The following is an 18,507-nucleotide window of genomic DNA, read 5'->3' on the forward strand; positions in this document are numbered from 1 at the left end:
AGCATGAAACCATGGACCCAACCTACATTGTGTCAGCAGTCCAGACTGGTGGCAGTGTAATGGTGCGGGGAATGTTTTCTTGGCACACTTTGGGCCCGTTCTTGCCAATCAATCATTGCTTGAACACCACAGCCTATTTGAGTATTGTTGCTTGACCGTGTGTATCCCTTCGCGGCCACAATTTACCCATCTTCTGATGGCTACTTCCAGCATGAGAATGTACTATGTCACAAAGCACAAGTCATCTCAAACTGGTTTCATGAACATGACAATGAGTTTAATGTTCTTCAGCGGCCTTCCCAGACACCGGTTCTGCATCCAATGGAACACCTTTGGGATGTGGCAGAACGGGGGATTTGCAGCATGAATGTGCCGCTGACAAATATGCAGAAATTGTGCGATGCAGTCGTGTCAGCATGGACCAGATTCTCGAGGGAATGTTTCCAACATCTTGTGGAATCCATGCCACGAATGATTGAGGCTGTTTTGAAGGCAAAGGGAGAACCTTAGTGTTCCTAATAAAGTGCTCAGTGAATGTATATTTTACATATATACATCCAAACACTCACTCACACATGTACAAATACTACTATGTACCACATGACATTTTGTGGCACATGGACTTTCAGCTGAGTATTTTTTTAAAGCCAAAACTCCTGCCAAAGCAGATTTTTTTTCCAAAGTTATGGACCTGTACCTACGACCAGATGGAAATAGATGCGAGTAGTGCTAGACTTAGACACCAGTGGTTAGCCCCATATGTGACCCCATCTATCTGTACTCAACTCTTCTTATGAGATGGGTTCACAAGAGCTCATCATAGGCAGCTCTGAGAAATAAATCAAAAGCTATTCTCTTACCTGTTCTCAGTCAGCTACAGCCTTCTCAAAGGTTTCACCATGATCCCCGATGTCTGCATTCCAACCAGTGGGGTAAAACGTTTAATTGGGACGAAATAAATGTTTTTTTGTTTTTGTTTTATAATCCCTCCCCTTTTTTCTCCCCAATTGTATCTGGCCAATTACTCCACTCTTCTGAGCCTTTCCGGTCGCTGCTCCACCCCCTCTGCCAATCTGGGGAGGGCTGCAGACTACCACATGCCTCCTCCGATACATGTGGAGTCGCCAGCCGCTTCTTTTCATCTGAGGGTGAGGAGTTTCACCAGGGGGACGTAGCACTTGGGAGGATCACGCTATTCCCCCCAGTACCCCCTCCCCCCTGAACAGGCACCCCAACTGACCAGAGGAGGCGCTAGCGCAGCCACGAGGACATATACCCACATCTGGCTTCCCATCTGCAGACACGGCCAATTGTGTCTGTGGGGACGCCCGACCAAGCCGGAGGTAACACGGGGATTCGAGCCAGCGACCCCCATGTTGGTAGATAATGGAATACACTACCCGGACACCCCAAAATGTGTTCATTTGAAACACGGTTTTCACCCTCGAACAGCTCAGTGGAAGTTTTCACTTTTTTTTCCTGCCGACTGTGATGTCACTATGTTTTACTCCACGGACAAACTGGAGGGGGTTTAATGCTATGAATGAGCAGGTGAGGTCTTCCAGTGGCTGAGCTGACACTATATGCCTGGACATTGTTAACTGTTATTCTAACACAGTACCGTTATGCTGCTTTACAGTACTTCTCTCCATGACGGCCTCCCAGTGCGATCATGCAAAATATGAATGGCCTGTGAGTGAGGATTCAAAAAAGTCCCAATTACTGTGTCTGCTGTAGAGAATGACTGTGAATGAATATGCTTCTGCTGCCCTCCCCTAACCCACATGTGTACAAACAAAAGTGTAAGTCAACAAACTCAACAACAACTGTTGTTTAATGTTGTACGATCGATGATGGGAATGAGAAGCAACGAGAGGAGACTCACCAACTGGAATAAAAGGCTGGGAGGCAGGACTGTGGCGTGACATGCCGATGGCGTTGACAGCATAGACTCGCATTTCATAGGCCACGCCCTCAATCATCCTCTTGGCTTCATAGGTGGTTTCAGGGTAAGGGTCAAAGTTCAGCCTCATCCACCTGTAGCTCTTCGTCTTTTTTCTCTCGAGCACGTATCCTGAGTACCAAAAGAGAGGCCTTTTTTGTGTTGTTCTTTTTTCCCCATTGGGAATTGACTATTTGCAGAATAATGATTGACAAGACAATCCATCAATCGACACTTGGCAAGCGTCTCTATTTTCCAGCGACAAGCCAGCAGCTCAGCAAGAGCAACAGAAGCAGATTTGATGTGATGACAAGGGATGATGCTTGACTTACAGAGACATCGCTAGAGGAAAAGGAAATGGAAAGATGTCACTGGGGAAGCTGTGCAACAAATTCCTGTTCTCTCTAGTGACTGGAGGGCAAATTGGTTTTTTTTATTATTATTTTATCCCTCTTGCCAAACCCCAAATCTGACTTTCAGAAGTGCTCTGTATTGATTTAACTTAATGGGAGGCGGCTCTTTCACCTTGACAAATAAAACCATCGGCAAACACACCTAGTCTGTTCAAAGGGAAATTGGCGACAGCCTATTTAACGTGTTGATGTGAAACTGAAGTTGTTGGGCGTCGGAGCTCATTTTTAAAAGCTCACTGGAAATATTAAAAGCAAACAAGGGAGACATGGAGGAATTTGGCAAGTGGTCAATTTTGTTTTTAGCCAAATCGCCGTGTTAAGGGGAATTCTTCAGTAAATGCATCTGGACCCTCGTCGTCCTCATGTTCTTACCGACGACCGGCTGCCCGCCGTCAAAAAGAGGTGGATCCCACTGGACAATACAGGAGTCCTCTCCCACACTGATGATCCTGGGAGCCTCGGGAGGATCTGGAACATCTGGAGCACGGGAAGTAGAGGAAGAGGAACAAGAACAAGGCACATCGTGAACACCATCCTCATCATCAATAGTTTTCTGTAAGGGAGGGTCAGAGACATTAAGCCGATGCTTTTGGGAGAAAAACACGCTCCACCTTAAACACTGTGGGTATGGGGACACCCTTAACTTTTTGTATCATCCTCCACTATGTTTATAGCTATATACTGTTTATAGCTATACACAGTTTATGTAGTTTATAGTGTTTATAGCTAGATAGTGCCTATATTTGTGTGTGTACTTGTTCTTCTATCTTTTTGAGCAGCAGTTGGATTTTTAAGCAAGGACATTTGTCCGGTTCTCACTTTTTTAAGGTCCTTTTTTAAGGGTAGGATTTGGGTTTAGGATTAGGGTTAGGGTAAGGGTTCAGGTTAGACATGTAGTTCCGATGGCTACGGTCAGATTTAAAGGCTAGGGAATTCGTGTAGTCAACGGGGGTCCTCACAAAGATAGAAGTAGGAGAACGTGTGTGGGCATGTTCGTGTGTGTGTGTGTGTGAGACAATTGACAAGTACAGAGATGAGTATCTGTACTCCGCTTTGAAGGCTGGCAGCACTGGAAATGAGGTTGCTCCGTCTTACCGACGACTTTGACGTTGATATCAGCAGTATCTTCCCCAGCAGGGTTGCGAACAACAACAGAGTAAACGCCTTCATCCTGCCTCTCAGTCCCCTCAATGGTGAATATACAATGGCCTTTAGTGCTCTCCACATGGACTCTGCCATCTCCCTCTGCCATCACCTAAACCACCAAGACAACAGGTGAGATATGCCACCAGTACCACTATTTTGGATACTGCCTCAATACATCATCTTTAGATGGGGGGGGGGGGGCTCGCTGTAGACTGATTACAGCTGAAGTGGTTACTGTGTAAAGTTGAAACTCTGGGCTGAGGACCTTCAGTTCATCTAGTGAGGCAATACCACAAATTGCTGCTTATTGTGTAAACAGAATGCCGCGTTCTCCGCCTTTATGTACACGCACAAGTGTGTCATTCCTCCTCCAAACACAAACTCCCCGGGAACGGCTGAACAGATCATGCTTTTCAAAGTCAACCTGCAAAAAAATACAAGTCCGGATGCAGCCATGCAGATGCGGGACCTGTGCTGGAGAGTGTTTCATAATTCTTCAGGTTCAATGGTTTGACTTGAAGTGCTTCTCCATATTTTGATTGGCGAGGAGCTCTTTTTGTAGTAAAATTTAGGAGTTCAGATTTTATCTTGAATGAATTGTAAGCTTCCATTTTATTGTTTAAATAGACGGACGGGTGACAAATTAGAGTATAACCCAACATAAAGTGTCTTAGTAAGGTGTCGGGGCCATCGCGAGCCTCCAGAACAGCTTCAGTGCTCCTCGTCATAGATTCCACAAGTCTCTGAACTCTACTGGAGGGATGGTCACCATTCTTCCAGAAGATATTCCCTCATCTGGTGTTCTGATGATGTTGGTGGAAAGCGCCGTCTAACACACCGATGACCCCTCGTGCTCTGTGGATGGGGGCATTGTCATACTCATACTGGAAGAGACCACCCCCATCGGGATAGAAATGTCTCATCATAGGATAAAGGTGATCACTCAGAATAACTTTGTATTGATGTGCAGTGATCCTTCTCTCTTAAGGGCGGCACGGTGGCGCAGCGGTTAGTGCTGCCACCTCACAGCAAGAAGGTCCTGGGTTCGAACCCCAGGGTTGTCTAACCTTGGGGGGGTCACCCCAGGTTGTCCCCTGTGTGGAGTTTGCATGTTTTATCCGTGTCTGCGGTGGGTTTTCTCCAGGTGCTCCGGTTTCCCCCACCATCAAAAAGACATGCATGTTAGGGTTAATACTCCTGTCTGTGCCCTTGAGCAAGGCATGGCAAGAGGAACTGGAGTTGGTCCCTGGGCGCTGCAGCTGCCCGCTGCTCCTAGCTGCACAGCTAGGACAGGTTGAATGCAGAGCGTAATTTCCCCACGGGGCTCAATAAAGAATCTCCCTCTCAAGGTGACAAGTGGAGCCAAACCATGCCAGGAAAATGCCCCCCACAGCACAACAGAGCCCCCGGACCCCCCTCACTGCAGGGGTCAAGCATTCAGGTTTTTCCTCTCATTTGTCGCCCGTCTGTATTTATTACACTAACCCCTCCTAACGCTCCAAGTGGTTCCAGTGCAATCCCTCCCCAGCACTTGTGATGGGCATACTTACTGCCCTGCTCTGAGCCTCCTCTGGGATGCCTGTCCGAAGGAAGACCGGGAACATGCTCTTACCTCACAGACATGGACTGACACAACTGAAAGCCACATGCAGTCTTCTCCCTGCACTGAGTGCCATGTGTGACATTGTAAAGGTGGACGCCGGTAAGGACACAGTCAAAGTAAAACATGCAGTGCATCTTGTGTGGCCGACGACAGCCACCGTGGAAGTAACAGACCATGCAACTATCTGCATCTGCAGTATTCCCTTCGTATACTACAGCAGCTTATTCACTGACAACTGCTGTACATCACACAGACATATTCTAACACAATACTTCAATATTAATATGACAGCCCTCTTGGGAATATGATACTGATTCCCCTCTGGCGGCTGAGCAGTAGTGCAGTGGGCTTATTATAAATACAATTGAAATGATTATCATTATTATTATTATTATTGGTAATTTTATGTGGAATGCGATATATGAAGTGAACAGTGGAACTTCTGTAGGACTTGCTTCACGGTCTTAATGGTAGAGGTATAGACAGACACATAGCACTTTATCCATTATGCATAACATAATAAGGGCTAAGGGATAGTGTAGTATGGGCTTGAAAATTAAAATGTCAAAATGCATGGAAGAATGGATGAAGACAAAAAAAAAGTGCCAAGCCAGAAAAGATGCGGCTTGCAAAATATGCAAAATGAAATGAAACGGCACAAGACGGGACAGACAGCTATCCCTCCGTACGGTATAAGAGAGGTGGGGTTGATGCATTCTCAGGACAGCACAGATCTCACGGGCGACCGGTGAGAAGGTACGTGGGAAATGCACAGACCAGGACATGTGTACTTATACTTGAATCCACACTTACTTCCTGATCCTTCAACGTCCAACAGAATGCCGGTCGTCCTTTCTCCTCTCCCTCCGGTTTAACAGAACTAGCCTACATGTAAGCAGAGCAAAGCGGTGAACGAAGAGAAGGAGACAGAGAGAGAGAGGCCGTTTCTCCCCCCCCCCACCCTCCCTGACAAGCATGCCCAGCGCTCTGCCTCCCCACCTGAGGCCAGCTCACATGTTAGTGGCGTCCTACCTGGTCAGATGGGTGAGAGGAATGAAAGCAGTCTCACCGGGGAAACCACCCAGATTAATTGGCCGGAGGGGCACTATAACGCCACTGAGTATACGCTGGGCCACCATCTGCTAAGATGATGTGGTAGGAGACATTTTACTTGCTACAGGCTGTCATAAGATAAATCACCCTGCTGATGATGTGTTGCTGCAGAAGTAATCCACTTTAAATGACGGACCACTCATTACACAGAAATGACAGTAATCCATAAGTAAAATAAACGGTGATGAGTGATAACTACGGAATAATATATGAGTAAAATAGGTATTTTTGGGGGGGGGGGATTTTCTCCCCCATTTTCTCCCCAATTATACTTGGCCAATTACCCCACTCTTCCGAGCCAATCCGGGGAGGGCTGCAGACTACCACACACCTCCTCCGATACACGCGGAGTCGCCAGCCGCTTCTTTACACCTGACAGTGAGGAGTTTCGCCGGGGGGACGTAGCGCGTGAGAGGATCACACTATTCTCCCCCAGTTCCCCCTCCCCCCTGAACAGGTGCCTCGACCGACCAGAGGAGGCGCTAGTGCAGCGACCAGGACACTTTCCCACATCCGGCTTCCCCACCTGCAGACACGGCCAATTGTGTCTGTAGAGACGCCCGACCAAGCCGGAGGTGACACGGGGATTCGAACCGGCGATCCCCGTGTTGGTAGGCAACGGAATAGACCGCTACGCTACCCGGACGCCCCAAAGTAGGTATTTTCTATATCTCCAGTTCGCCTCCTTGTCATTATAAATGTGATGTTAAATATGATGTACATCAACACAGTATGGGATAAATTCACACACATCACATTGTACCAAACCAGTATTATGAATCCTTTGTGTCACCAGGGATGAACAGTAATTATCTGTTAAACTTGAATATAATGTGAATATTGAAAGTCCTACTGAGTAACATGACTATAGTAAAGATAGTCCCCTTATTCCAGCAGGTAATCACTATTCATCCCCGCTGACACAAAGGATTCAAAATACTTGTTTGGTACAATGTGACTTTATCCCATCATAGTTCAATTACATCTGTTTTACTTGTATATTACTTGGACATTTCTGTGTAATGAGCGGGAATAGTTTCTCAGTGTGTATTTCTGCGACACTGTGACAATAGAAACCTTGTGACTTTTTCTTGTTTTTGTTTTTTGGACTGTCAGAGAGACGATGCTTTCTCAGTAGCATGCCTCGGGCTTCTAGACAAGCCTTTCCTACTGTATCCCCCCCCCCCTTTTTCTCCCCAGTTGTACTTGGCTAGTTACCCCACTCTTCCGAGCCGTCCCGGTCGCTGCTCCACCCCCCTCTGCCGATCCGGGGGAGGGCTGCAGACTACCCCATGCCTCCTCCCATACATGTGGAGTCGCCAGCCGCTTCTTGTCACCTGACAGTGAGGAGTTTCACCAGGGGGACGTAAAGCGTGGGAGGATCACACTATTTCCTCCAGTTCCCCCTCAAACAGGCGCCCCGACTGACCAGAGGAGGCGCTAGTGCAGCGACCAGGGCACATACCCAGCCAATTGTGTCTGTAGGGACGCCCAACCAAGCCAAGCCGGAGGTAACACGGGGATTTGAACCGGCGATCCCCGTGCTGGTAGGCAACGGATTAGACCAGTGTTTCTCAACCGGGGGTCCGCGGACCCCTAGTGGTCCGTGGTGTAATTGCAAGGGGTCCGTGAAAATAAAATATCTTTAAAAAAAAAAGATCCTATGACATTTATAGAAATAGGATTATTTTACTCAAATGTGACTGAGACCTTTATCTACCTAAACTATAAAGGGTAACAGGGCTTTTTTCTCTAATTACATCTGTTTCACAGGTGTAATTTATTGTATTTTAATAAGAGATCTCGCTCCCGTTTGCATTGTTAAAAGTTACTGCATAAAAATGCTGTTACATATATCTGAAAGTTACTGAATACATATTCTGTTTTGTTACATATATCTGAAAGTTACTGAATACATATTCTGTTTTGTTACATATATCTGAAAGTTACTGAATACATATTCTGTTTTGTTACATATATCTGAAAGTTACTGAATACATATTCTGTTTTGTTACATATATCTGAAAGTTACTGAATACATATTCTGTTTTGTTACATATATCTGAAAGTTACTGCATAAGAATTCTGTTTTGTTACATATATCTGAAAGTTACTGCATAAGAATTCTGTTTTGTTAACTATATCTAAGTTACAACTGAAAGCTCTTATTTTTGCCCCAAAGAGTGAATAAATGCTATAATGCAATTTAAAATGCAGTTTCTACTGTTCCTATCAAATTGCAACCCCCCTCCCCCAAGATCAGGTGGAGGGGTCCTCAGGGTAGATCAAAAATACGCAGGGGGTCCAGGACCCCAAAAAGGTTGAGAACCACTGGATTAGACCACTACGCTACCCGGACACCCCCTTTCCTACTGTGTTTCTAAACAGATGGGACACTTGTGGACAACAGGGCCTTAGGCTGGTAAATAACAGCAGAGCATGTTTTACCCTCTCTCCTTTGGTCCAGACCACAGTAGGCGCCGGGTCCCCCGTGATCGGGACATCCAGGCGGAGTTTGTTACCCGCGACCACCACTATAGTGGACTCAGAAGTGCGGTCCATACAGTCCAGGTGAATCTTGGGAGGATCTTGGAGACATTAGAAAGGTTTTTTTATAGCGATTATAAAATAAACCGACACTTCTCATTTGGCACCATTTAAATGTCACGGTTTAGTTTGTGCAATACAAATAAAAGAAAGTAAATGTGGAGTTGTATACCTTGGCGTGGCACATAATCAATCTTCACCTCTTAGAGAAGAAGAGAAAAGAGAAGAAGACAGGGATGAGCTATCACTTCCAAGTAAAAATGACCCTTCCAGGGTGTGGTCATTTTCACTGTTGCGGTGAAGGTTAGGCGTTACCCAAGAAATTGAGTTTGGCAGACAGGCTGAATGCGAAGCCCTCCGGCACAAAGTTGTAGTCTCCCTCATCCTCGGGTTTGACGTCGTCGATGGTCAGCTTGTGAATCCTGGCGTCATCAAAGAAAGCCCAAGACATTACACAGTTTTGCCAACGGTCGCACGGCGTGCCTAACAACACCCTCTTCAACACAAGGGAGGAGAAGTTCGGACGTATGCAGACGACGCCAACACAACGCTGCCCTCACCTGCCGATATGGGTGATGTGGGTTCTGTCATTGGGCTTCACCTCCACGCCGTTCTTGTACCAGATGCCCTTCACACTCTCATCCGACACCTCACACTTGAAGACGGCCTCGTCCTTCGCCTTCACCGTGAGGTCAGCGATGCTCTGGTAGACCTCAAATTCCTTCTCTGGGTAGTCAGAAAAAGAAAGTTTAGAGAACAGAGACGACAGCTTCCCTTATTTGAGGACCTGAGTATGTGTACTGCAGCCCTGAAGTGAGTGGTGCGAGAAGACAAAATGAGACGCAATGTGACGTGAGAGACTAAATTACACCAAGCTAGAATGACGAGTGTCCCACGTCTTGACTTTTATTGTGTTGCACCGTAGCAGCAGATGCAAGAGAAAGGGCTCATAAGGAAATAATGAGATGCTTTTTATCCATGAGCCTGGTGCTGATTTACCTTGCTAATGTGTTAGAAAATGGAAACACACTTTTTGTGTTGGCGGGTCATATCTGACCCACGTGTTAACTCGAAAGACAAGAGTTATCACCCCAATAGTGTTTTACCATAGTAGAGCTAATTTATTATCTGCCCATAACTGTAAAATCTCAGCTTTCTTTGCTTTCTGCTAAACTGCAAACCTTGCACTTTGACTTTTGCAGTGGTAAACCTGATTTTATTCTTTTCTTTGATTTAGATGTCACGTCAAAACATATATGATAAAGAAGGATTTAACAAGTGATTCATCAGAAGAGTCAAGAGTCTTTATTTGTTACGTGTCACTATACAAGTATAAAAGCCGAAACAAGAATTTTACTCTACCATACTTGTATAAAGAGACGTAACAAAGAATCTTGAATCTTTGTATGAATTACTTGTTAAATCCTTTTTTATTGTGTGTTTTTTTTTTATGTGGAGCATATTGAGTCTGCCTTGTGTATAAAATGTGCTATATGAATAAAGTTGCCTTGCCTTTTCTATCATGCGGTCAAAGGACCACGTTCAACTTACATTACACCGCTAATGTTTGAGTACAATTTGATCCACAGAACTTTCCAGAATATTCTAATGCTGCATGCCATACTATCAATATCCACTTGAAAATGGATCAGATGTGGCGCTAACACAACAGGAGGGTTAAGTCCTCAGAATCGTTGGACGTGGGGTTCATCGTGGGGTTTTTGCTCCTGGGAAAGGTGACTGGAGCTTGGTGCTAGCTGACTGCCAGCGAGGGCAAATGAGTTTGGAATGGAACTATAATGGGAGCCGTGTTGTTGGACGGAGGTGTTGATCCCTGCTTCTCATTGTCAGCTGGTAATTCTTGGCAGGCACAGCGTTTGATTGTTAAGCCAGATGAACCGAGACTGGACTCGTAGGGACGAAGATCTTGAGGATCAGTCGAAATGGTGCATACAGCGGGGTTTTTTTTTTCCCGGAAACCATCAATGGTGGTGTTGATAAAAGTGCAAAACAAATGAGGAGCGGCGGAATATTAAGCTTAATACATATATATATCCAAAAATTCATGTGAGTAGACTGTGTGTGTGTATATATATATCTTCTTCTTTCATCCTGTTCCGTTTTTCAGGGGCCGCCGCAGTGGATTGTACAGTTTTCATCGGTACCCTGTGAGGGCACAGTACCAATGGTGGCCGTTGTTAACCCGGGCCTCAGCCAATTCTGTATGGAGCCTCGACTGATCCGGTATGGTCTTGTCAATCCGCATAATGATTTGGCAAAATTTTATGCCGGATGCCCTTCCTGACACAACCACTAACCCTATGGACCTATATATATATATTTAAATATATATACTAAGATAAATGTTTTTTTGTCTGTTATGGACCATGAGTCTGCAATAAAGTTTTGAATTGAATTGAATTGAATAGATATAGGGAAAACAACTTTAATACATTGTAGTACACACTCGTTTCGTGCGTCACACACTCATCAGCTGCCAATGTGATGAAACAATGTGATAAGTTTTTTTTCTACATCTATCTTAACATTCCACTCCTCATTTGTTGAGCACTTTTATCAACACTATTGATGGTTTCTGGAAAAAAAATACTATATATATGTATATGTATAATTTATACATACAAAAACAGCCTGAAGTACAGGATGATTGTAAATGTTGTAGATGGCAGTATGAGAGACCATGAAAGTCACAATATGACCACAGCTGAATGGTTATTGGTGATGGTTGGGAGGGTTTTGTGTAGCGTAATGGTACCACCTCTGCTGTATACCCTGATGAGACTAAGGTGAGATGGTTATTTGGTAGTGACAAAATATGGAAACAGTTGATAGTTTCTAAAAGGTTCAGATTGTTCCCACATCTCTTTAGGGTTGAATTTGAATCGTCCCCATCAATTTTTTCCCGAAAGGATGGCCTGTGGATTGAGATTGAACGAAGCAAATCTATTTTACAAACATCCTATGGTGCAGAGTATAACCGGGCATGTCATCATCTCTAAGAAAAAAACATTACTTTATCTTATCTAGCTGTATTATAAGATAATTAACATCAAACTTAGATTATCCTGAGGACGACATGGCACATCATTGTCACCAGACTGCTTTGCCAAAATTGAGAGAAATCTACCGTCCATCAATAAAACATACTTCAAGGTCATAAAGATATTTAAAGTTATCGTAAGAAAGACTTAATTTCTGTAAATGGGTAAAAAATATCACTGGTGTGCCTCATAAATAAGTCTGATTTCATTCCAGACAAGACACATTTGCTACTTAACATATCATTATATACATATATATATATACATATATCACATTACTTAATATGATATTAATATAACATTTGGTGGAATTTACTGAAACATCAACCCTGCACGTTTCTTGTCATGGGCAGCCTAAGTTTTATAATATGATAAAACAAATGTTTATATAGTGCAGAGAGACACTATATCACCTACACCACAAAACAGCACCTGAGAGCGAGCGAGAGAGAGAGAGAGAGAGAGAGAGAGAGAAGGGGGGGGGGTGTCTCCTTTGCAGACCTGTGTCTGTCAGATAAAATATGGGGTATGTCTTCTAAGTTTAGCTGGCATTTGGACACGAGTCTCGGCAGTAACCTTGGCTAGGCGGTGCGGGTAATGGCAAGGACTGCCTTATCTCAAGGCAGAGGAGCACGCCAAGAGTGACACGGCCATGTGACTTATTGCTGGAGCAGGACGACATGTATTCGGGACATTTGAATCTTGAATTCGACCTCTTTAGTCGTCATTGTGTGTTCCTGCCCAGGGCAAAATACCCCTATGTTTGCTCTTTGGCAGGGCATACTCCATGAATGACTTGTTTTGGTCGGGGTCCCTTCTCTCCCTGGTATGTTTTCGCGTTGGCGTACTCACCCTGCACCATGAGCTCAGCCATGGACTCGCCCCCATTGGTTTTAACTCTGTAATTGCCGCAGTCTTCCTTCGTGGCCTCGTTAATGATCAGTACATGCTTCTGGCCATCTTTCTTGAAGCGGTACTTGAAGGACTCGTCCCTTGTTAACTCCACACCATCTTTCTCCCTGCACAGATATTTATGCCGAGCGTTAAAATCCCCCAAACTGAGCTTATTAGCTAACTTGAATGAGTGCTACACAGGTCAATGATACAGGAAGTGGATACCTTTGCTAAATACTGTAGTAACACCTAAGAGTAAGGTTATGCTAAGTCAATGCTGACAGCGGGAAATACATTTTAAATGACTTGAAGGACTTTGCATTGATTAATCCGAGCTCTAATGTCCCATTCAAAAGGGCACATTTGAGGCATTGAGCTTCTTGATTTCAGCAATAGTAAAGTTCTAGGTCTTAGTGTTTTAAATGATGCCTCAATTGCAATTTAATAGTAGCCTAAACGCAATAAGATCCCCCCCCCCCATAATTTAGCATGCGGTCACGTAACGGTTTATCTTTAGGCTCTACTCCAAGAAAAATAGTTTGGTTGCAGAAGTAAATACTTGCCCTGACTTTCTCCCTCAGATAAAGTTCACATGGAATGTGCCAAAACACCTCGGTGACCCTTTCACTGGGCTTGTAATTTACTGCCAACAATGACAGAAAGTGTTTCTGTTTATAGGAGGCCGCTCTATGGGCGGCCACCTGTCTATCAGCACATGAGCACTTGGCTGAGCAACCCAAATACCGTCTACCGGGGCACCTGAGGAATGTGCACCGAGTAACAATAGCTCAGAAAACTGCTTTAAAATGACTGAGCAAATAAACTGGACCCATGAGAGAAATGAACTTGGGATGAAATATGAACATGAAGCTACAAATTCATACTTGTGTTACTGACCCTATGCTTCACCACTCCCCAGTTGTTCTCCTGTGAGATCAAGTCACAACCGACTCTGAATAACTTCACAAACTTGAAGGCTCAGAGTTGCTGTCGGTGGTGTCAGTGTGTTAACATGGCAGGCTTTTCCCCCTCTTTCTCCCCAGTTGTACCCGGCCAAGTACCCCACTCTTCCGAGCCGTCCCGGTCGCTGCTCCACCCCCTCTGCCGACCCGGGGAGGGCTGCAGACTACCACATGCCTCCTCCCATACGTGTGGCGTCGCCAGCCGCTTCTTTTCACCTGACAGTGAGGAGTTTCGCCAGGGGGACGTAGCGCGTGGGAGGATCACACTATTCCCCCCAGTTCCCCATCCCCCCCCCCCGGACAGGTGCCCCGAACAACCAGAGGAGGCGCTAGTGCAGCGACCAGGACACATACTCATATCCGGCTTCCCACCCGCAGACACGGCCAACTGTGTCTGTAGGGACGCCCGACCAAGACGGAGGTAACACGGGAATTCGAACTGGCGATCCCCGTGCTGGTAGGCAACGGACTAGACCGCTATGCTACTTTCCAGAAACGTGATTCCAGCGAATTTGATTTGTGGGGTTTTGACAATGAGCAGGAACTTGACTTTGACAGTTTCCGTGAACTGAAACATCTAACCATTTCACATGGGCTCCTTCTTCTGACACCTCACACACAAACTCCACCCGCTCTCCCTTCATGACCATTTGATCTTCTAGGTTTTTCAGGATCAGGACAGGAGGTTCTGGGGAGGGCAGACACAGAATGAGAGAAATGAGAAAAACAAGTGGGCATGATGGTAAAATCACGACACAAGCGTGGGCTTTCTTTCCCCTCCAAATGTTGTGCTGTGTCTGATGTCGGTGTTTTGGATGACATGTGAATCAGACGTACCTTTGACAAAGAGCTCAGTGGTGCACTTCTCCTCTCCTACAACGCAGGTGTAGTTGGCGTCATCAGCCAGGGAGCAGTGGTTGATGGTCAGGTAGCGCTTGTTTCCGACACTCTCAAAGATGTACCTCAACAACACACAGAACATTTGTCACAACTCACAAACCTATTTCCAAATCTTTAGACGGTGTCAAATGGTTGGGTGTCTTTCTTGTCATACCAGCTCACCTAATTTACTGTTTTGGACATGAAACAAGATAGTTGAGGTTTTTTTTTTTGTTTTTTTAACGGGACAACTCTCTTTTTTGTGTGTGTGAAAAACAAAAAACATTAGGTCGATGAAAAGTTTTTCATAGGAAACGCAGCATATAGCGCCATGGGCTATATGCTATAGCCTATGCGGGAGCTCTGAAATCAAAAAGATCCACCTAAATTTTACAAAATCACGGTCTACATTAGCTCTCTTGTGGACATGTCTTTATGCATGCTCGATAACCCAGGTAAGAAAATCCCAGAAGGTTGAATCAGTTCATCTGGACACAACGTTTATCGAAAGAAACGTTTCGTCACTCGGCACGGTGGCGCAGCGGTTAGCGCGGTCGCCTCACAGCAAGAAGGTCCTGGGTTCGAGCCCCGGGGTAGTCCAACCTTGGGGGTCGTCCCGGGTCGTCCTCTGTGTGGAGTTTGCATGTTCTCCCTGTGTCTGCATGGGTTTCCTCCCACAGTCCAAAGACATGTAAGTCAGCTGAATTGGCCATATATACAAAAAAATATTAAATTGTCCCTAGGTATGAATGTGTGTGCGTGTTGGCCCTGTGATGGCCTGGCGGCCTGTCCACAGGGTGTCTCCCCGCCTGCCACCCAATGACTGCTGGTATAGGCTCCAGCATCCCCGTGACCCTGAGAGCAGGATAAGCGGTATGGATATGGATGATTTCATCATCATCTAAGTGACCTCTACAGTCTCAACTGACTGCAGGTGTCCCCACCCTTATAAACAATTGTGCCATAATGACCGAAACCAACGATTGGTTTCATACGCAAATAGGTGTGACCATTAACTAGAGTTACAATGGCCATGTGTAGTATTCACAGAGGATTGGGGAATAGTAACAGTCACAGCATTGTAAGATGGTGACTGATATACTCTTAGCCCCCCCCCCTCGGTTCAGAGTAACACTGGGCTGGTGTCAGGCGCGGATCTACAGGGTGGCAAGGGGTGGCAGCTGCCACCTCTGGGGCACAGTCTTGCCACCCCTGTTGCCACCCCATTTATAAATCAGATAATATGTTTTTAAAGTATACTTTATGTACACGCATGGCGAAGGTCAATGAGACCCGCACCAAGCTCATCTCAAACAGAAGTCGCCGATTTAGAATCCCCCCCTCCCCCCTCACAGGCGCGGATCTACAGGGTGGCAGCTGCCACCTCTGGGACACAGTCTTGCCAACCCCTTTGCCACCCCAGGAAAAAAATCTCTAGATCCGCCACTGGGCTGGTGTAGGTGGAGAGCTAGCAGCATGTGGCTAGTTAGCAAGAGCCCCGGGATAGCCGAATAGCTCAGTCGACAGAAAACTAGAATTTTCACGCTGCTACTTTATTCTGTAGTTCATACATCGGTCATACAACGCCAAGTCTCCACGGCACGATGCCCACCGATCATACAGGAACAGTAAAACAAAAATTATAACCTGCACCAACCTGTCACGGTGAGAGTTGGCTCTTGGGGACGTTGGTCGGGGCAGCACTGAGAACGCCCCCTCTCTAGCGCGTCACAACAAAGCAAAAAGGAGGACTCCCCCTGTGGCGCTATTTGGTATTGCATTTATATTTACAGGCCTCCTGGTGATTCCCTCTTCACAGATGGCCTCTTTGACCCCCCTCCCCTTCAAACCAGCGCTGCTCCCTGTTGCAGGGGGGCAGCCCGGGAACTGCCGCCACAGCCGGGGCGCGAACTCGTGTGTCTCACTCCACAAGCGACAACATTAACCACTCGACTAAGGGGTCCGACCCGTTAAGCCGAGGGCCAGCGTGTCTACTTATTCGTGTACGTCACACTATCAAGGACGTGCACGTCCTCGTTCAAAGAAAGAGTGGCCACTGGCCTGTAAATGGGTACAGACTGCGGAGTCCCGGCCTGACGCGTATACCTACCGCGTCCGCGAGCCGCGGAGGTCCACGTGACGTAAATTTCGTCATCAGGAGGTGTACCGGATGTCGCGTACCGGATGTCCGACTGGTCCGCGCGGGCGGACGTGTCCACCCGCCGGGTGGGAAGTCGGATGTGGGTATATGTCCTGGTCGCTGCACTAGCGCCTCCTCTGGCCGGTCGGGGCGCCCCCGGATCGGCAGAGAGGGGGTGGAGCAGCTAACGGGACGGCTCAAAAAGAGCGAGGTAATTGGTCAGATACAAATTGGGGAGAAAAGGCGGGGAAAAAACCCGCGTACCGACCTTCTTCTTCTTTTCTTTTTTTTTTTTGCCCGCGCGGACCGGTGGGGGCAACTGCGCATACGCTGGTAAACAAAAATGGACGCCGACTTTGAAGAGAGGCCGTGTGAAGAGGTCGGTCGTTACCCTCGTCTTTATAATTCGTCATTAAAACCCTAGCGCATGTGCGAAACGCGTACTCTGGTAAGTAGTGTAACCGGTTATTTTCTTGCCCGGTGCGGTGTACTGCACCACAAGGCGACGCCACTAACCGCTCGGCTAAAGGGTCAGACCCGTTAGCTAGGGGCTAACGTGTCTTATTAGTAGTTTACAGTCGTCACCCTCTCCCGGAAGCGCGCCCTCGCGCTTTGTTCTTCCCGCGCTCCAAAGAGACTTCTGAGGATCTGCACACTTCCGGATCCCACCGCTGCCACCAATGTAACCGGTTATTTTCTTGCCCGGTGCGGGATTCGATACGGGGTGTAATGCACCACAAGGCGACATCGCTAACCGCTCGGCTAAAGGGTCAGACCCGTTTGACAAACGCCCAGTTAGGACAACCCCTGTAAGTACATATTGCCACTGAAACTCTAGTTAACGGTCACGACAATTTGAATATGAAACTGGTGGTTGGTCTCGGTCGTTATGCCACTGTGTAGTTTATAAGGGTGGGGATACTTTGCAGTCAGTTGAGACTGAAGAGGTCACTTGGATGAGTGATGAAACATTATGTCCAGATGAACTGATTCAACTCTCTGTGACTCTCTTGTGGACACTTACTTGAAGTTGACTAAATGATAACATTTATTAGTTGAATAATGACTTGTATGTATATAGTTGTTTTGGGAGTTCTGAAACCAAAAGGATCCGCCTGAACTTCGCCACGTTGTCATGGTTGCCCATTGTGGTAGTGGGGTGTGGTTTAGCCTCGGCTGCAAGCAGGGAGGGGGCGTGGGTCGCGGGGGAGCAGACACGATAGCGAGGCTGACTGATGGTCAGCAATAGGTGTGCAAGTCTAACAACCTGCTCTTTATTATTCTGCAGTAAAGCTGGGTCCTGGACTGACACACTGGTAAGAAACACAAGTGAACAAAGGTGAACCATAGAGAAGAGAAACAGAACGCAAACAGAGAAGGAGAAAGCTCCAGAGAGACACTCCAGGACCACTGAGGACCAGCCCATGCAGCGTAGGGAAAAAGACAATTACCTTTGTAGATAGTGTAACGAAAGCCAGTGTTTCCGCTAAACTGTGTCCATCCTCCATCTCTGAACCCGTCCACTGGCAACAGTCTTGCCACAGTAGTGGCCCATATGGGTGAAGAAAAGAGATGGAGCCACAAGAAACCTTGCTTAGGTGAGCCCTCCACCGAGTCACCAACCTCCAGGAGAGCCAGACCTGGATGCAGCACCAGCAAACCCAAGCCATGCAAGAGCTAGCTGCTCAGCAGGCAGAAGACTGGGCTCTCCTGAGGGAGCTGGTGCACTCCCCTTCAGCTACCCGCGGGGGTCATCTGGATGCTTCCCATGTCTCATCAGCCCCAGATCGTCCTCCCTAAGATGAC

The 18,507-nt window shown here is 46.6% G+C and overlaps 1 protein-coding gene across 1 annotated transcript in view; it reads right to left on the reverse strand.

Annotated features, from left to right (window-relative positions):
* The window catches only part of mybpc3 (myosin binding protein C3), a 67,855-nt gene that overhangs the window by 18,568 nt on the left and 30,780 nt on the right, over positions 1-18,507 (reverse strand). Inside the window, exons 12-21 of the mRNA XM_056278811.1 lie at positions 14,520-14,644; positions 14,265-14,370; positions 12,679-12,845; positions 9,325-9,490; positions 9,080-9,186; positions 8,937-8,966; positions 8,666-8,805; positions 3,451-3,610; positions 2,728-2,832; positions 1,886-2,074 (exon numbers count right to left, since the gene is read on the reverse strand). Of these exons, the coding sequence (XP_056134786.1) occupies positions 1,886-2,074; positions 2,728-2,832; positions 3,451-3,610; positions 8,666-8,805; positions 8,937-8,966; positions 9,080-9,186; positions 9,325-9,490; positions 12,679-12,845; positions 14,265-14,370; positions 14,520-14,644 (1,295 nt within the window). The remainder of the gene's footprint in view (positions 1-1,885; positions 2,075-2,727; positions 2,833-3,450; positions 3,611-8,665; positions 8,806-8,936; positions 8,967-9,079; positions 9,187-9,324; positions 9,491-12,678; positions 12,846-14,264; positions 14,371-14,519; positions 14,645-18,507) is intronic.

Source organism: Lampris incognitus, chromosome 4 (assembly GCF_029633865.1).
Source record: "Lampris incognitus isolate fLamInc1 chromosome 4, fLamInc1.hap2, whole genome shotgun sequence".
Lineage (NCBI taxonomy): Eukaryota > Metazoa > Chordata > Actinopteri > Lampriformes > Lampridae > Lampris > Lampris incognitus.